Source organism: Lontra canadensis, unplaced genomic scaffold (assembly GCF_010015895.1).
Source record: "Lontra canadensis isolate GAN:19392208 unplaced genomic scaffold, GSC_riverotter_1.0 scaffold44, whole genome shotgun sequence".
NCBI lineage: Eukaryota > Metazoa > Chordata > Mammalia > Carnivora > Mustelidae > Lontra > Lontra canadensis.
The window spans coordinates 13934926-13950453 of record NW_022631038.1 but is presented as its reverse complement, the minus strand read 5'-3'; the positions used below and the strand labels follow the sequence as shown (position 1 = coordinate 13950453).

Sequence of the window (15528 nt, the reverse complement as noted above, 5' to 3'; positions counted from 1 at the left end):
CAACTGCTTACATTATCACAGTGCATTATCATTTGCTATCTGTAAGTGTGTATGTGTGTGTTTTTATTCAGGGACTATTTTAAAGTGAATGACAGACATCACGCTCCTGTACCCTTAAATACTTCAGTGTGGATTTCTTGAGAAAAAGCGCATTCTCTTACATAACCATAGTACATTTATCAAAAGCAAGATATTTAATCATGATACAAACTATTATCTGATCCGCATGTGATATTAAAAATGTCTTTGATTATCCCATCATGTTCCACGGATCTATTGTCTGCGGTATAAAGATATATAAATATAAATTTAAATTCTATATATTTAAATATATCTATTGTCTGCGGTATAAAGATATATACCGCAGACAATAGATATATTTAAATATATAGAATTTAAATATAAATTTTAAACCATGAGGTCATCCTGATTCTTCCAGGTCCAGTTCCAACACCACAGGATTCATTCAATCTCTCCCTTACCTGGATTTGAATCTTCCTTCTCCAACAGGACAAAGCCTGGTTCCTGTTATTCTCAATATATTTACTCAACTCCTCAATGCCAGAATACACAGAAAGTAGTTTCAGAATGTTTGAACTGTACTACAGAAAAAACCCAAACTGCTAACTAGAGTTCCTTTTTTGTTTACGTTTTTTTTTTTTTTAATTTAGATTGAATATGTGGACAAAATACCGTGTTGTAAAGTTATTTGAGTTAGGTCTTTGCTTTGCTTCAGTGTGAACACGCTATTCGTTTGAAATGCAGTTTGATTCTCCGGTTCCCATATTCTATTTCAGGGCTCTCCCTGACTCTGTAATCTTAAATAACACAAATAAAGTGCCATAAGGAGGTTTCCATCTATACTTGTTGTGGTGGAAATAATTACTCTAAACCATCTCCAGCCATGTTTAGCAGAAACATGTCCTAATAACTCTGGGTATTAATACTTCTGCCTTCTGAATTTACATCAGCAGGAGTCCTCGGGCAACAATTTCAGCAGCACTCCTATGGAGGCCTCTAGTCAGCGTGAAATTTGTGATGGTGTCTTACTGCTGACTCTGGAAGAGAAGATGTTCTCTGAAGATATGTGCTGTCCCGACGGTGGCGGTCTCTGTGCGGGGCCGTGTGCAGGTGCAGGGCCGTGTGGAGGCACTGGGCCTGGTGCGCAAGGCCAGGAGGCCGGGTTGCTCACCTTGGTCAGCGAGATCGAGGGGGACCCCTTCCGGCAGATTCCCATGGAAGACGAGTATGTGGACAGGCCCTCCCAGACCCCAGACTCTTCTTCGCTGTTCCTCACTCAGCCTGGGAGCAAGTCCACCCCGCCTTTCCCCGAGCCCCTGGAGGTGGGGGAGAATGACAGTTTAAGCCAGTGCTTCACTGGGACAGACAGCCTGGCCGATTCTGAGAGCGGCCACTTCGCAGAGCCCCTGGGCGGAACTGACTGGACTCCCATGGACTCCGAAAAGTACTTGCAAAAAGAAGTGGAGGGCGGCCACTGCCCCCACTGGGCAGCCAGCTCCAGCTCCGCCGATGGCTGCGCAAACTGCGGAAACCCGCCTGGGGAGGCCCGGCACCCCCTCCTGGCTTCCGAGAGCAGCGGCCCCTGGCCCCAGTGCGCCTACGGCATGGGCCTCCCGCCAGAGGACGCCGCGGACGGGGCCGACGCCAGGCTTCCCGGAGCCTCGAGGGGAGGCCCCGGGTCCGGAAGCGCCTCCGGTGACCCGCCACCTGCCTCTGGTAAGTGATGCTCCTGGTGTGTCTCTTGCTTCAGAGACAAGAGGCCTGTTCCTGGGGCAGCGTCTGGAGGCCAGTGTCCCAGACCATCTGGGGAAGGACGCAAACTCGGGGAAGATTCCCTTGGAACCTTTTCTCCTGATAGGCCTCTTGGCAGGGTGGGTTTTGATTCAACACCCACGTGCAGTCTGTGGACTGTGACCCTGCCCCACCCCAGGGGGTGTCTCTTCGCTTCCCCGCGCCCAGCGCCCAGCACCCACCCTCTGAAGGCAGCATGGTCGTCCGGCTTGGCTGACGTTGAGGTGTTCCCTCAGATAGCTGGGGTTTGGTGGTGTTTTTAAAGCAGCCTCTACCTCAGATCTCCCCTGAGAAAACCTTTATGATGGTCGGGGGGACAAACAGCATTGTTTCGTTAATCCTTAATTAATTAGCTTTTATTCAGAGTAGCTTGTGGGTTCTATACCGAGTTAACGATGCAGTAAAACTGTCCTCGAACGCTTTGTAGGCGAAGCCCCTTTTACAAGCGCGGCGGGTAGTAGGGAACAGGAGGATCATTTTGCAATTGAACATCGTGGTAGAGGTTTATCGCTACTGTGCCTCTTGAGCATGAATAACCCACCAGTTACAATAGTAGAACTTTTCTTCCCCACACAAGGGTAAAACACCATCTGTTTTATGTTGTAGCTAGAAGGAACTCTGCCGCCGATGGTGAGGGCTCCGGGGACTGTTTACCACACCGGGGCTCGGGGATCTCTTGGAGAATCTTCTGACAGCTACAGACACTCTCTCCAGAAAAATGAATATATGGGTATATGCTATTTAAGGGGCTTCACAGAATCCTCCCACCCTCAAAGAGAAAAAAGGAAAAGAGCCCATTTGTGGACCTCCTTTATCCTGGGATGCCTTTTCTTTTTTGCTTCTGCCTCTTTATTTAGGCCGCAAGCAGTGCTGGCGGCTGCTGTTTGAATTATTTTATAACCCAGGGGTAGCTAGATTCTGCCCTGAATGGAGACTCTTCTGCCTCGTGTTGATGGTGGCTCCTGGCTTGTTTGGCAGAACAATGTACTTTCATCGGTCTCCCAGGCTTGGTGGTTTTGCTGCAACTATACAAATTCACTGATGTGTAAATTCTATAACATCAGTTCTCAGTCAGGCTGAAAGGAGAAGATACATTTGGGGATTTTTTTTTTTTTTCAAAGAACTGATTTGTTGTTTTGTTTTGTTTTGTTTTGTTTTTCCTTTCAAAGACCTCCACCCTAAGATTTCAAGGAATTTCTGTAACTAAAAGTTTGGTCCTCCTGTTCCTTTGTATAATTCAATTTTTCTTTCCGTGGTTGATTGTCTATCTGTTGGTCATAGAGACATACAGAATGCAGGTTTTGGGGCCTGGGGGGGTGGGGAGGCCAGAGCTGAGTGTGGCAGTGACCGTGTCCTGGTACCATGGCCAGGGGCAGACCAGTTTTTCAGTGAGTGACACCAGGAAGGTGATGTTAGCCACTGTGTGAACATTGTCAGCAGCTGCTAGAAGGAAAGAGTTGCCCAAATTTAAAGAGATATGTTTCCCCCTTAGTGTCATGCAGCCAAAAGCCAGATCTGTGCTCTCCTACGAAGAGTTAAAACAGTGCCCTAGTCTGGTTTTCATTACCGTTTCTTTCTCGGGCACTAAACAGCTAAGCATGGAGGAAAGGAGGGGGGAAAGTGTGTCATCAAGTAAATGGTGTTAATTTGCAGAAAGTTTACACTGCTTTCTCTTCTCTTTCGTCTGGTGCTTAGCCATGCAAAACATCCGTGGAGAGTCTGCCTGCGGATGCCAGCAAGAGGGCCAAACTCATTCTCGCCTGAGGAGAAGCAGCGGCCAGATTGATTTTTTTAAGCTGTGCTGTTCTCTCCATAATTACTTCTACATGAACAGGCCTTCTGGTTTCTGGTCAAAATAGCACTTTCTCATCATTGCTTTTTTTTTTTTTTTTTTTAAGAGTGTCATTATTTATGTTCTATAAAATCTGTGAAAGAGTGTGGAGCTTGGGTGACAGATGAGAGGGAGCCTAATCCTGTTTGATCTCCCGAAAGCCACTAGAGGTGGCCTTTTTTGTTAGGTTTTAGTTTTTTATTTGTGGGTTATTTAAAAACACACACACAACCAAATCAAGCGGTTTCTGAGAAAATGACATGATTGGGCACTTCCTCAGTAGGGAGGAGTAGCTCCTGGGCTCTCAGCATCCCTTTGAAGACAATGATGGTTCTTCAAACAATTCTACAAGGGTGACTTTTAAAAATAATATCCACTGTTAAAGCTATTCCAACAATGTTATAACCTTCCAAGAACAGTGAGATTTATGCGAAGACCAGTAAGGGGAAAATATGTTCAGTTATGTCTTATAAAACCATTTCCTAATTTACATCTTACATTACTGTCCTGAGGACATGATTGCGGCCACCTTGGTTATAAATCCTTTCACCTGGAGTTTGGAGAACTCTCACTGTATCCAGAAAAGTAGTTCATGGGAAAGAAAGAATCACTTCTTAACAACCAACGTGTCTGTAGTGGCCGGGGACTTGCTTTTGGCTCCCGAAACCACTTTCTTGCGTTGGCCACTTCTGAGCTGGAAACAGGTGTTTATTTACGGGGTCCACAGAGGTTAGCAATGAACAGCAGCTGCCTGTTTGTTTTTCTATCACATCTTTACTGAGGGTCTACTGAGCCCTGGAGACTGGGAAAACCCGCAAAACAAGTACAGATTGAGGTCAGGGAATGGACAACTGAAGAAATGAGTAACTGGAGACAGCAAGGCCTTGGACAGCCTGCTGCCCCTTCCCCTCGGCCTAGCACCCCTCCCCTCCCCCGTTCCCCACCCAGCCCCGCTTGACACCCCACCCCGTGGCCTGCTCTCCCCTCCCATCCCCCCACCTAGGTTTTGGCCAGAGCCAGCCCCTTTTCCTACAGTCATCTCTCACCTGCCTCTTCTGCTCTTTCATGTGTTTCTGCTTGTGTGAACTGCCTTGCATCCACACTGTCCCCTTTCCCAGAACGCCCACTCCTCCTGTCCTTCAAGTCGCTGCTCCAGTGCTACTTCTGAACCAGGGAGGGCAGGTGTGCTGGCTGCGCGGGCACCCTCCCCCCCACTTCTGTGCGCTTTCCGTCTTTCTCACTGAGCCCTGCTGGCGCACGCCTTTATCAGCAAGGGGGCTCTAGGTAGCACACCATTCAGTGGGAATTTCCATGACCTTCTCCACACCTGATCTTTCCAGTGTCTCCAAGGCAGCTTAGTCACAGGGTGTGAAGCTCATTCATTCAGCGAGTCATGGGTAACTAGAGGAACAGGAGACCATACCTCCGTGTCTGTTCCCTAAACTCACTCTCAGCCTCCTGCATCTTCAAAGTCTGTTCTGGGAGCTGGAGGCGAAGCAGGGCATGGAAGGACCGGCATGAGCTCTCCTGGACGGACCTGTCTCCTGGGTAGAGGAGGCAAGGTGAGCTGGTTCATGCAAGAGGCAGTGACACACCAAGGCTGATTCCTGGGAGCCCAGCGCACTGGCGGTTGAAAGGCACTGCCTGATCCCGTGTCTCCCTAGCCTCTGTTGGTCTCCCATCCCTGGGTCCCCCTCTCTTGAAGTAACTATCTTTGGCCATCCATTTCCATCCTGAAAAGACAGATAAAGGTTCTCCTACCTTAATTTTCTTCTCTTTCCCTCCCCGACCCCCAAGCAATAGACAGTGCTCTATCTAGTTCTAACTTCCTTTTCTTTCTTGTTGGAATTTCATCCACGAGCTTGTGCTTTGCTTTTAGCTAAGTACTAGAAGGGCAAGTATTAGCTCATTGACCCTATAAGTTGAAAAGGATGTTTTATTATTGGGTTGTTTGGCAATATTCATTGGTACTGAAAATCAATGCATTCTTTCAAAATATATGAAAAAATGTGTATACTGTATACTTTAATTCAGTCCTGCTTGCTTTCTCTCTTTTCTAATGGGCTCGTTTTGGAAGAGTTTCATTCGTAAGCCATTCTAAGTAACTTTCAAGCATGATTCAGAATGGAACTATTAAATACTTCTTCCTTCCCTTATCATCATATACTCCATTTCTTCCAAATGCCTAAAACAGCACTTGCATTTCCATAAAAAGGAAAATCACATGAGAAGCATATGGGTTAAATATAAAATAAGTTTTTAAAAAATTCCAAAAGAACTCAGTGTAGCCTGGGTAGTTTGAATGTATTTGTGTATATTTTTAGTTCTGTTCCTTGGGAGAAAAATCTACATGACAATTGGGTGGTATTATTTGCTATAGTTCTTGTGATTTAATATTCACACGTTATGCATTTTAAACAACATAATAAGCTTTTGGGAAGAAGAGTGTGCATTACCTTGCTTAAAAATGTGAATTCTCTCAGAGATTGAGTTCTTAAAATGAAGCTGTTTTCTCTACCTGAGAAAGAGAGACTCCATGGAGGGGCCATGTCAAGCAGGACTTAGGCAAGCTTAGACCTCTTTCTGATTAGGATGGACACTTCATTTGTCCATTGTTTCTGTTGACGTCAATGCTGTTTTTAACCATCTCGAGTTACCTGAAAAATTTGCTAGTTAAGTTCCAGTAAGTATTAATGTAAACCCAGCCGACCCATTTTAAATGTTAGAAATTCTTCAAAATTTCTAATTTCATAAGAATCCTCGTGTCATTCTGGCTCAAATCCCACTTTTAGGTAGCTTCGAATACAATTCCCAGTCACCTTGTCTTGAGAGACGAGGAGACGCTGCTCACCTACCCTCTGCCTGTGAGGCCAGCTCCTTACCCCACTGCTCTGCTGCCATTACATCGATGCCATCGATACTGATTTCCTCTGTTCACTGTGTGTCGGAGACCTCCAGCGTGCCACAGAATAAGGGTCTGGGAGAGCTGACTACTTTGGCTGAGTGAGGGGCTGTGGCCAGGCCAGGCCCAGAAGTTTGCATGGGCAGGAACGCTAAGGTCTGTGGGAGTGATGCCTACCTTGGCCGGTGAGTCCCCTCCCTTGCCCCAGCTGTCTCCAGGAGGTACTGTCTTCACTATCCCTGGTTCTTTTGGGAGGAAAGTTCTTTCCTTCATATACCTCCAACCCATCTTTTTCTCAAGTGGCAGTAAAGTTAAAATCAATGCCAGGGGCAGCCTACCAGGGGAAAGGTATCAGAAGGGCAGCCGAGGAAGGAAAGGAAAGGGGGAGTGATGGGCTTTGCCTTGTCCTCCTGGAGGCTGACTAGACTAAAAGTCTCAGGCCTTTGTAAGGCATCTTGAATAAGCCTCATCTACACCTTCCTTCCCTTTTCATATTTCCCCTTACCAGCTGCCAACAAGGGCTGGGCCCCACCTCAACCGCAGAACAATCCAGGGCTTCCTTGGCCCTTAGTGGAAAGAGTTACCCCTTTGGGGCAGATATCAACTATAGAAGCCATCCAGCCATGCCCAAAAGGAGGCCCCACAGTGCCTGCACGATCACGTAGCTTGCTGACACGGGGACCCGCTGATTCGTCCTCTCCAGTCGGCTTGCCTAACCCTCTAACACCTTCCTGTCCTAAAAGCTAGAAAGCGCATTTGCTATTGAGAAGGACAGTTCAGGACTGAGGCGTATACAGGAGAAGGCTATTACCGACTCATTCTAAACCTTGATCCACGCCCATGCCACAGGCAAGTCATCGCTGACTTGTGTGAGGAGAGACGAGACCATGGGCTTTAGGGCAGAACCATATGATGGGGGTTCAAGCCAGTGACAGTCATAATGATGAATTAGCTTGGCAAAGAAAAACAAAGTTGCTTGGGTTTCTGGAGGAAAATGCCCTCTTGGTCTTCAAGACACGTTGAGATCTTCCAACAAGACACACATGGAAAAATAACATTACTGCCCGGCACATTCCTCCCATCTCTTTCCCTGGGAGTCCCACCTGCCAGGAGAAGTGCGCCTGCGCCTCGTTGTCGGTGGTTCCCCAGCATTTTCAAACCTCCCACCTCATTTGACCCCTACACCATCCTGCGGGCGTTCATTCATTCATTCATTCATTCTTTCATTTAACAGGTGTTATGTGCTGCTCTGTGTGGCCGCACCTGCCAGGCTGAGGGCTTGCAACTTGATCCTCATTTCACAAACGATCAGGCTGACATCTGGAGAGGTTGTTAGAAGGGCTTGTGCCAAAGCCCACGGCTAGGGCGGGCCGAGCAGGACCAGACCAGAGCTTCCAGACCCCTGCTCTCTCCTCTGTCCCTCCCCACTTACCCTCCTGGACTTGGACAGCTGCTGAAACCTCATCCCTTTAGTCAGCACTGAGCACCTTCTGCTCTTCAGAGACCACAACACTAGGATGACATTGACATTACTAGATGACTGGCGGGTGAGTCTGCATTAGGACAAGCCATGAGAAAAGAAGGCTCTTTGACAGTTTCCCTTCTTAAGGCAGTGGTGGAGGGGGAAGGGGGAAGAAAGAAGTCAGCCTGGAATGCCCCCATGGCAGTAGCCGGGAGCTGGTGTTTGCAATGCTGCCAGCCCGGCGTGGGGGAGCGCTCAGTAAATTCTGGATTGGGAGCACTCACACCTAATGAATACCCAGCCCTTCTGCTCCCACTTGGCAAATGGCTGTGCTTACTAAATCCATGGGTGTTGCCTGCCCCGGGTCTGTGAGCTGATCCTATTGAAACTGGTGAGCTGGTAAAAACAAGTGAGTTTGAAAAGCACGAGAACCATTTCTGTGAAAACCGTTCAGTGCTTCTGGACTATTCAAAGAGTGAATCCAAAATCTGTTTGCTGTGGAAGCTGAGGTGGGTGAGACAACTGTGAACATTGAGGGAAGACAGCTCGAGAAGGATTCTGCACTCAGACTGCTTGGCAGGTGGCTTGGTTCTCATTGCACTCTAAAGAAACCAAAACTCGAGGCTGTAGGCAAAGCATCAGAGGTAGCACTGATACCATCTAGACTTTTTCTCCAAGGGACGAGCGTCAGTGCTACACCAGAAAGTCGGTGTCAGATGTTTCCACAGCAAATAACAAGTGGCTTGAGCATCAGGGAACTATATCAAAGGATCCACTTTTCAGTGGTCCCGGTAGATAGCCTCTGTGACTCGGTGTCTTCCCAAACCTCGAGTTCTGTATTGGTACAGAAAGTCAGATTCACAAATACTTCTGCAATACTGAAAGATCTCCAACTTAGAAGAGGTTACCTCCAAAATGAGTCACACTAAATTAAAGCATTGAAGTGGGGGAAGACCCCAGAGCAGCAGTCCTAAGAGCTGTCAGCCACTCGGTCCTGCTACATTACTTCCAGAGCCCAGTGAGACATGAGAACACGAGGTGTCCATGTGCAGTCCAAGATGACAGCAGAGCATTAAATCAAGCATGGCCTTCTGAGGGTAGGGCGCCGTTAACCACACAGGTCACGTGCCCCTGAAGACGGCTCTGCTGCCCCTTACTGTCATTGGCAGATCAGTAGAGCTTTTTAAGGAACTCCAGTCTATGTCAGTTTACTACTCTCATAAAAGTCAGCATGGACGGAACGCACTCGGACTTAATCGAAGGACGTCTTTGTCATTAATTGTACCTTGAGTTAAAAGAATAAAAGAAATGTGAAAAAGAAAATTGCTTTAAAAAAAAAAAAAGATTTTATTTATTTATTTGACACAGAGAGAGATCACAAGTAGGCAGAGAGGCAGGCGGAGAGAGAGGAGGAATCAGGCTCCCCGCTGAGCGGAGAGCCCGATGTGGGACTCGATCCCAGGACCCTGGGATCATGACCTGAGCCGAAGGCAGAGGCTTAACCCACTGAGCCACCCAGGCACCCCCAAAAAATAAAATTGCTTTAGAATCTTACACTCCTTCTAGATACCTTTTCTTTACATCCTAATTGTCAGGAATTTAAAGACCTTGTCCATCCCCGCCAGTCTGTCTCTACCCTAGCCCCAAAAGAATATTCTTGATCCACTCTGAGTCAAAGGATTCTGAAATGTTTAAATATATCTCAGGTGAAAAGTTTTGAGTTCCATTTTAGATGGAAAAAAAAAAAAGAATATAGATCCTATGGAATATATCAAAGATATTGTTTGCCATGAGGCAAATTGGCATGGGATGAAATTCTTAATGTGCATAATTAAACAAGATCTTGATGTGCAAGATGATAAGGAAAAATGGGCTTTGACTTGAGCTCAGACAAACTGAAGATTCTGGCCAGGAAGAAGGTCAGCAACAGTAGATTCATGAGGATGATTTGTTGGGGAAAAAAATTTTAATTAAAACGAGGGAGAAATCATACGTACCATGACATAAGTGGATAAATCTCCGTATGAAGAGGATGAAGAAGATGGGAGATTAAATTCAAAGCCATAAGCCAATCACATAGTGTCTAGCGATGCCCTCTGTGTAGGTCTCCATTCTACTGAGACCAGCAGAACCAGCAGCCAGTGATGTTCTAATAACAGACTAGAGGAACTATATGCAGAAAATCACACCTTTAAACAACTTTTTAAATTGCTGCTTTTATTTAAAAAAACATGGTATGTTTCAATTAGAATAGAATGTTGATGGTATCTTCATGCTGTTGTTAATCTCTCACTTTGATGTCTGTTACTAACTAGTGATCTCTCCACTGGGAAGACTTCAGTGTCATGGCGCTCTCTCCTCCCGCAGCCGCCACAGGAGAGGCCCTGGTATCAGCCCAGGGTCAGTAGTTGCTGAGTTACTCGGAGAAGTCATTTACAAGTCCCATATCTTGGGCATCTTTTTAAACTTAAAACGCAAAACTTAACATTCACATGGATTATTTTTAGTAAAGGGCCATATGTGTTGGCTGATGATAGTTTTTTGTTGTTTTTTTTTACATTGACCTCATGATCTTAACTTCCACTCTCTCTGTCTTTAGTGTGGAATGAGAAATTGTAGAAATTTGCAAAGCAAATTTGAGTGCAAGACCCTTCTGCAGTTTTCATGTTTTCTTTTTCTCAGCAGTTCTCTTGTCCGTGTCACCGTAGCAGTTCAGCCATTTGTGGATATTGTCTTTTCTTTTGCGTTGAATGACTGACTCACTTCTATTTGGGTCCTTGCACTCACTTGAGTTTTTACAGAAACACTTCCCCTACTTTATCACACTTACATCTTACCACATAAAAACTAGATAGTTAATTAGATTTCCTAATGAGTTCACCCGGTGAAAACAGAACTGAGAACTAACTTGGTAACTGGTGGGAGAAAAAAGGCATAGACATACTAGAAAGTAGACCCCTAGTGTAGAGTACATCATATGTTAGGAGCACTTGCTGATAAATTCCAAAGGACGTGGAGTGATCCAGCTAGCCGGTGAATGGAAACACTAGCTGGCCTCCCCCATGTTGCTGGGGGGTTTATTAGGCAGATAAATCCCCACCACCATCTTGAAATATACCCCATACAACTGCCTGTGGCAGAAATAGCATGAGTCATAAATCTTTCCGATTTGTCGCTCGCACTTGAAATCTGTTTTCATTTAAAATCCTTGTAGTTCCCTGGGTCACTGGGTCTTCATCTCAGCTCCTCTCAAGGTACCTTGTGGGTGGAAGGAAGTCTTCCCAGTGGGATTTTCCTGTAGACTGTTGGTATTTTAGTCAAACTATCCAAAACTTGCCTTCCAAATATGGGGGAAATCTCTTCGTGCGGAGTAGTGCTAGAAAGCTAATTTGTATAAATTATTATGAAGCTGGGTCACAGTAATTGAGAAAAAAAGATGAGGACATTAACAGTGAGGAGCCATTTTGATGTTCCCCTCTTCTCCTCAGAATGAAAGATTCTGTTTCTGATACTGAGTGTTGGGACATTTCTGCATCTGCTTGGTTTATAGCATTCATTTTCCCCTGGGACGTTTCTAGATACCGTTTTTAAAATAGAAGAGGAATGAGTAGCGACTTCCCTTGTTGAACTTTCTATTTGTTTCCCAAAAGGCTCACCAATTAAAGACTGATCAAATCTAGTCACCCACAAAGAGGTGCTGGTAGAACCCCATAGGGACAAAACACACCTCAGGGTTCAGAAGGAAAGAGTGATTTACAGGATTTCTTTTCTTCCATTTTGGTCTTATGAATCTCTTTTGTTCCAAGAGTTAAAGGTGTTAAGGAAATTGATTTAACCTCTGCTAAATACTGAGCCTGGGTGGACCCATGGCCCTCCAGGGCTGAACTGTTAGGGACCTCCGTGGAAGGTTCAGAGGTGTGACAGTCTGGTCACAGGGGAGGCTGGGCTCCTGGGCTCCAGGGTCCTATCAAGCAACCACCTTCCCTCCAGCAGCGCGTTTCCTCACTGATGCATCTGACCGCAGCCAGGCCACTGCTGCTGCCTGGGGATCTCCGCACGCACCTTCTCCCAGGTAACCGCCGCACCTGTCACAGCCTGACACCTGGTGTGCTCTCCTGCCGGTGTCGTGAGTCCCGCGTGGCAGATGACGAAACTGCAGCATGGCCCGTAGTCTTGCTTCTCTTTCGCCTTCTCCCCCGCTCCCTTCCTCAGCCGCAGTGGGCCTGGTGAGCTGACACATGAAGGAACCGCTGCGAGTGTCCCGGCGCTTTGAGACGGTGTCGGCGAGGGGACAGCCTGTTTCCTTGGGAAACTTCCCTCACAAGACCAGGTTCTCACCAAGAACCCATGACTCACCTTCTGCGTGTTCTCTCTCCTTCTCCCCCTGCAGGAAATGTGACTGGAAACAGTAACTCCACGTTTATTTCCAGCGGGCAGGTGATGAACTTCAAGGGCGACATCATCGTGGTCTACGTCAGCCAGAACTCCCAGGAGGGCCCGGCGGGGCCGGGCAGCGGCGCGGGGGAGCCGGTGGGCCACCCGGTGCAGGAGGAGAGCTCGCCGCGCTGCGACTCGTTCGCCGGCCTCGGGCCGCGCTTTCCCGACACGTGTGCCGGCCTGGACGCGCGCCCGAGCGGGGGGCTGCAGGAGCGCGGCGCCCCCGGGCCCGACAAGGCCTCGCGGCCGGTGCAGGAGCAGGGGGAGGCCGAGGCCGGCGCGGCAGGGGCGCGGCGCTGAGCACCCGGGGACCCGCAGCGGCTCTCGGCGCCCCTCACAGCCGCCTTGCCCGGGGGTGGGCGCCGACCTCCGGACCTCCGACCGGTCCTCTGCGGGCACCACAGGGGCCGCGTCCTGGAGCCAGGCGCGCCTGCCCCTGCGCGCAGACGGGGGCGGGTCGGGAGTGGGGGCGGGGCCCTCGCACCTGCGCCTGGGCGGGGCCTGGGGACCGCGCGCACCTGCGCCGGGGCGGGGCGCGGCGCGGCGCGGCGGGGGCGCGGATCTGCTCCCCGACGGCGCTCCCTCTCCGTACATCTGCGTCGGGTGACCTGACAGTCCGCGCCCGCCGTACTCTGTACAATCGGGCACTTTTTAAAAACCTGCATTTGTTGTGAGCATTTACTGATACCCACAGTCACATATCAACTGATGACACAGGTACACGTCGCTCCACTTTTTACCTCCTTTCAGGGTTTTCGGTTTTCCTCCGTCCCATCCTATTCCCCATTATCATTTCATCATTAGTTTGTCTCTTTATGGCATATGTTTTAATGATTGCTCCCTTTGGGTCTGCTTCCCCCCCACCCCTTGTATTTGTATTTCATTTCCGTAACATTGTCTTAATACTATTCCCCCTTTTGTTTTTACTATGTAAGGGTTTTCTTGAAAATTCTCCTAAGGGTGCTGGTCTTCTTTACATATTTTTTGCACCCCTTCTTGAAAGGTTGCCCGTATTTTGGTGATGGGTTTTTGGGGCCGGGGCAGGGAGGGCTGTACTAAGCACTTTTGGTGAAAAGGCCAGGACTGTGAAGCCTAGAGGGAGGCTCAGGGAGCAAATGGAAGGGCTTTTCGTTTTTGAAAATTTTTTTTGTGTTCTAATTTTCTTTAGAGGAAGGAAAAAGGGAAACCCTACTTTTCCCCTGAATGTTTCTAAGTTTCCGTCAATCTGCAGGCAGAACTAAGTTGTAATGTGTCCTTCTTTCCCTCATCCCCAAATGGCTCATCCCTGCGGTGAATGTATTTACTCCTTCCAGCAGAAGCAATCACGTACTTTGGTAACTAACTTTCTAAAATCGAAGTTGGTGCAGCTTGGCATTCTTATTCTTGATGTCTCTCTCAAAAATACATGGGAAATGAATAGGACATGGGATAGCCTGAGTACAGGGTGACAAGCAGCTGCCAGGAAAGTTCAAGAAAGAAGGGATGGGGCACCTGGGTGGCTCAGTCGGTTAAGCATCCCACCCTTGGTTCCCACTCAGGTCATGATTTCAGGGTCTCCAACTCTACTTGAGATTTCCTCTCTCTCTCTGCCCCTCTCCTGCTCGTTCTCTCTCAAATAAATAAATAAATAAATAAAATCTTAAAAAAAAAAAAAAAAGAAGGATAAAGCCAAAATGTTAATTTGCATTTTCTTTTTCTAGGTAAGAACCATGTAAGTGTGTTTAGGCAATAGGCCCTATTTTCTTCCTAAATAATTGTGCATCTGTAATTTAGTCTTGTAGAAATGGAAAACATTTATGCTATTTTCCAAAGCATCTTGTTTAAAAACCAAATCCTCATATTGTGAATTTAAGAAAACTTATCACAGAGATACTTTTCTCTAAGATCAGCTCTCTCGTGAGGAAACACACAGCGTGAGTCAGATTAAAAAGAAGCACCTGACTTCTTCCATCTGTTGTGGTCAGTGAGTATTCTCATATACCAAAGAAAAGTTAAAATACCTAAACATATTAAATTAATTTTGTGGTTCTGATAGGTTTTAAGAGTGCTAATAGTGGTCAGTGTCCAGACTTAAATGGCCACAGGTACCCGGCTGAAGGAATGACCTTTGGTCACTGATTTCTCCCTACTGGTGGCAGATCTCTTGGAAACGCTGGAATAATAGCGATTATGATTTTTTTTTTTTTTTGAGAGAGAGAGAGAAAGTGAGAATGATTGGGGGGGCAGGGCAGAGGGAGAGGGAAAGAGAATCTCAAGCAGGCTCCATGCCCACCACAGAGCCCAACGTGGGGCTCAATCTCACCACCCTAAGATCATGACCTGAGCTGAAATCAAGAGTCAGATGCTTAACCAACTGAGCTGCCCAGGTGCCCCTCAATTACAATTTTTAGTGGAGAAACAAAGGGTAGCCCTCTAATTTATGGGACTCCTTAGCTTACATAAAAAGCTGCAGGAAGTAACTGCATTGCCGGGATGATTAGTTTGTGGGAATCTACTGTTTGTTCTGCCCATTTAGTTAACATCCTTCCGAAGAGACATGTCATAAAAATGGAAGAAACTATTATACATTTTGATATGGAGTGTGTTTAACGGACAAAATATGGTTCGCAGAGTAGAATGCTAAGCTAAAGACCCGAGTTTCTACTGTGACTGTCATCATCTCATGGATCCTATTTTCACCTTTCTGTACTTTCCTATTTCTTTTTATAAAAAAGCACTAGCGATCATTTTTGACACTTTCCTTACCCAGAGGTAACAAAAGGATACTACAGTGAATGTTTAAGTATCTTGAGCTCCTTAAATAAAAGGTGCTAAATAAACACATTAAGAATCTACCTTCAGAAAAAGGTAGTATTCTTTCTCACCCTGATCCCTACGGTCAATATTGATCCAAAGACAATTAAGTGGTAGAAATGTATGGCAAATAGAAGTCTGTGTCTATGTATTACAGAGACGTATATGACAGATGTAAACAGAATAAAATGAAGACAATAATGAAAAATTGTTTGGGGAATGTGATAAAGAGATTATTAAACCAGAGTTCACCATAAAACATTTTTTTTCATGGTTGCTTGAACAGGGCTC

At 46.8% G+C, this 15528-nt stretch overlaps 1 protein-coding gene across 4 annotated transcripts in view; it reads left to right on the top strand.

Moving 5' to 3' along the window:
* TNFRSF11A (TNF receptor superfamily member 11a) overlaps positions 1 to 12909 on the top strand; it is a 49010-nt gene extending 36101 nt beyond the window's left edge. For 3 of the 4 annotated variants that reach the window (XM_032872285.1, XM_032872287.1, XM_032872286.1), the window contains exons 9-10: positions 975 to 1737; positions 12398 to 12909. In XM_032872285.1, coding sequence (XP_032728176.1) covers positions 975 to 1737; positions 12398 to 12744 — 1110 coding nt within the window. In that variant the 3' untranslated portion in view covers positions 12745 to 12909. Of the gene's footprint in view, positions 1 to 971; positions 1738 to 12397 lie in introns of all 4 variants that reach the window. The other variant, XM_032872284.1, reaches the window with a different exon arrangement.
* The last annotated feature ends 2619 nt before the right edge of the window (positions 12910 to 15528 follow it).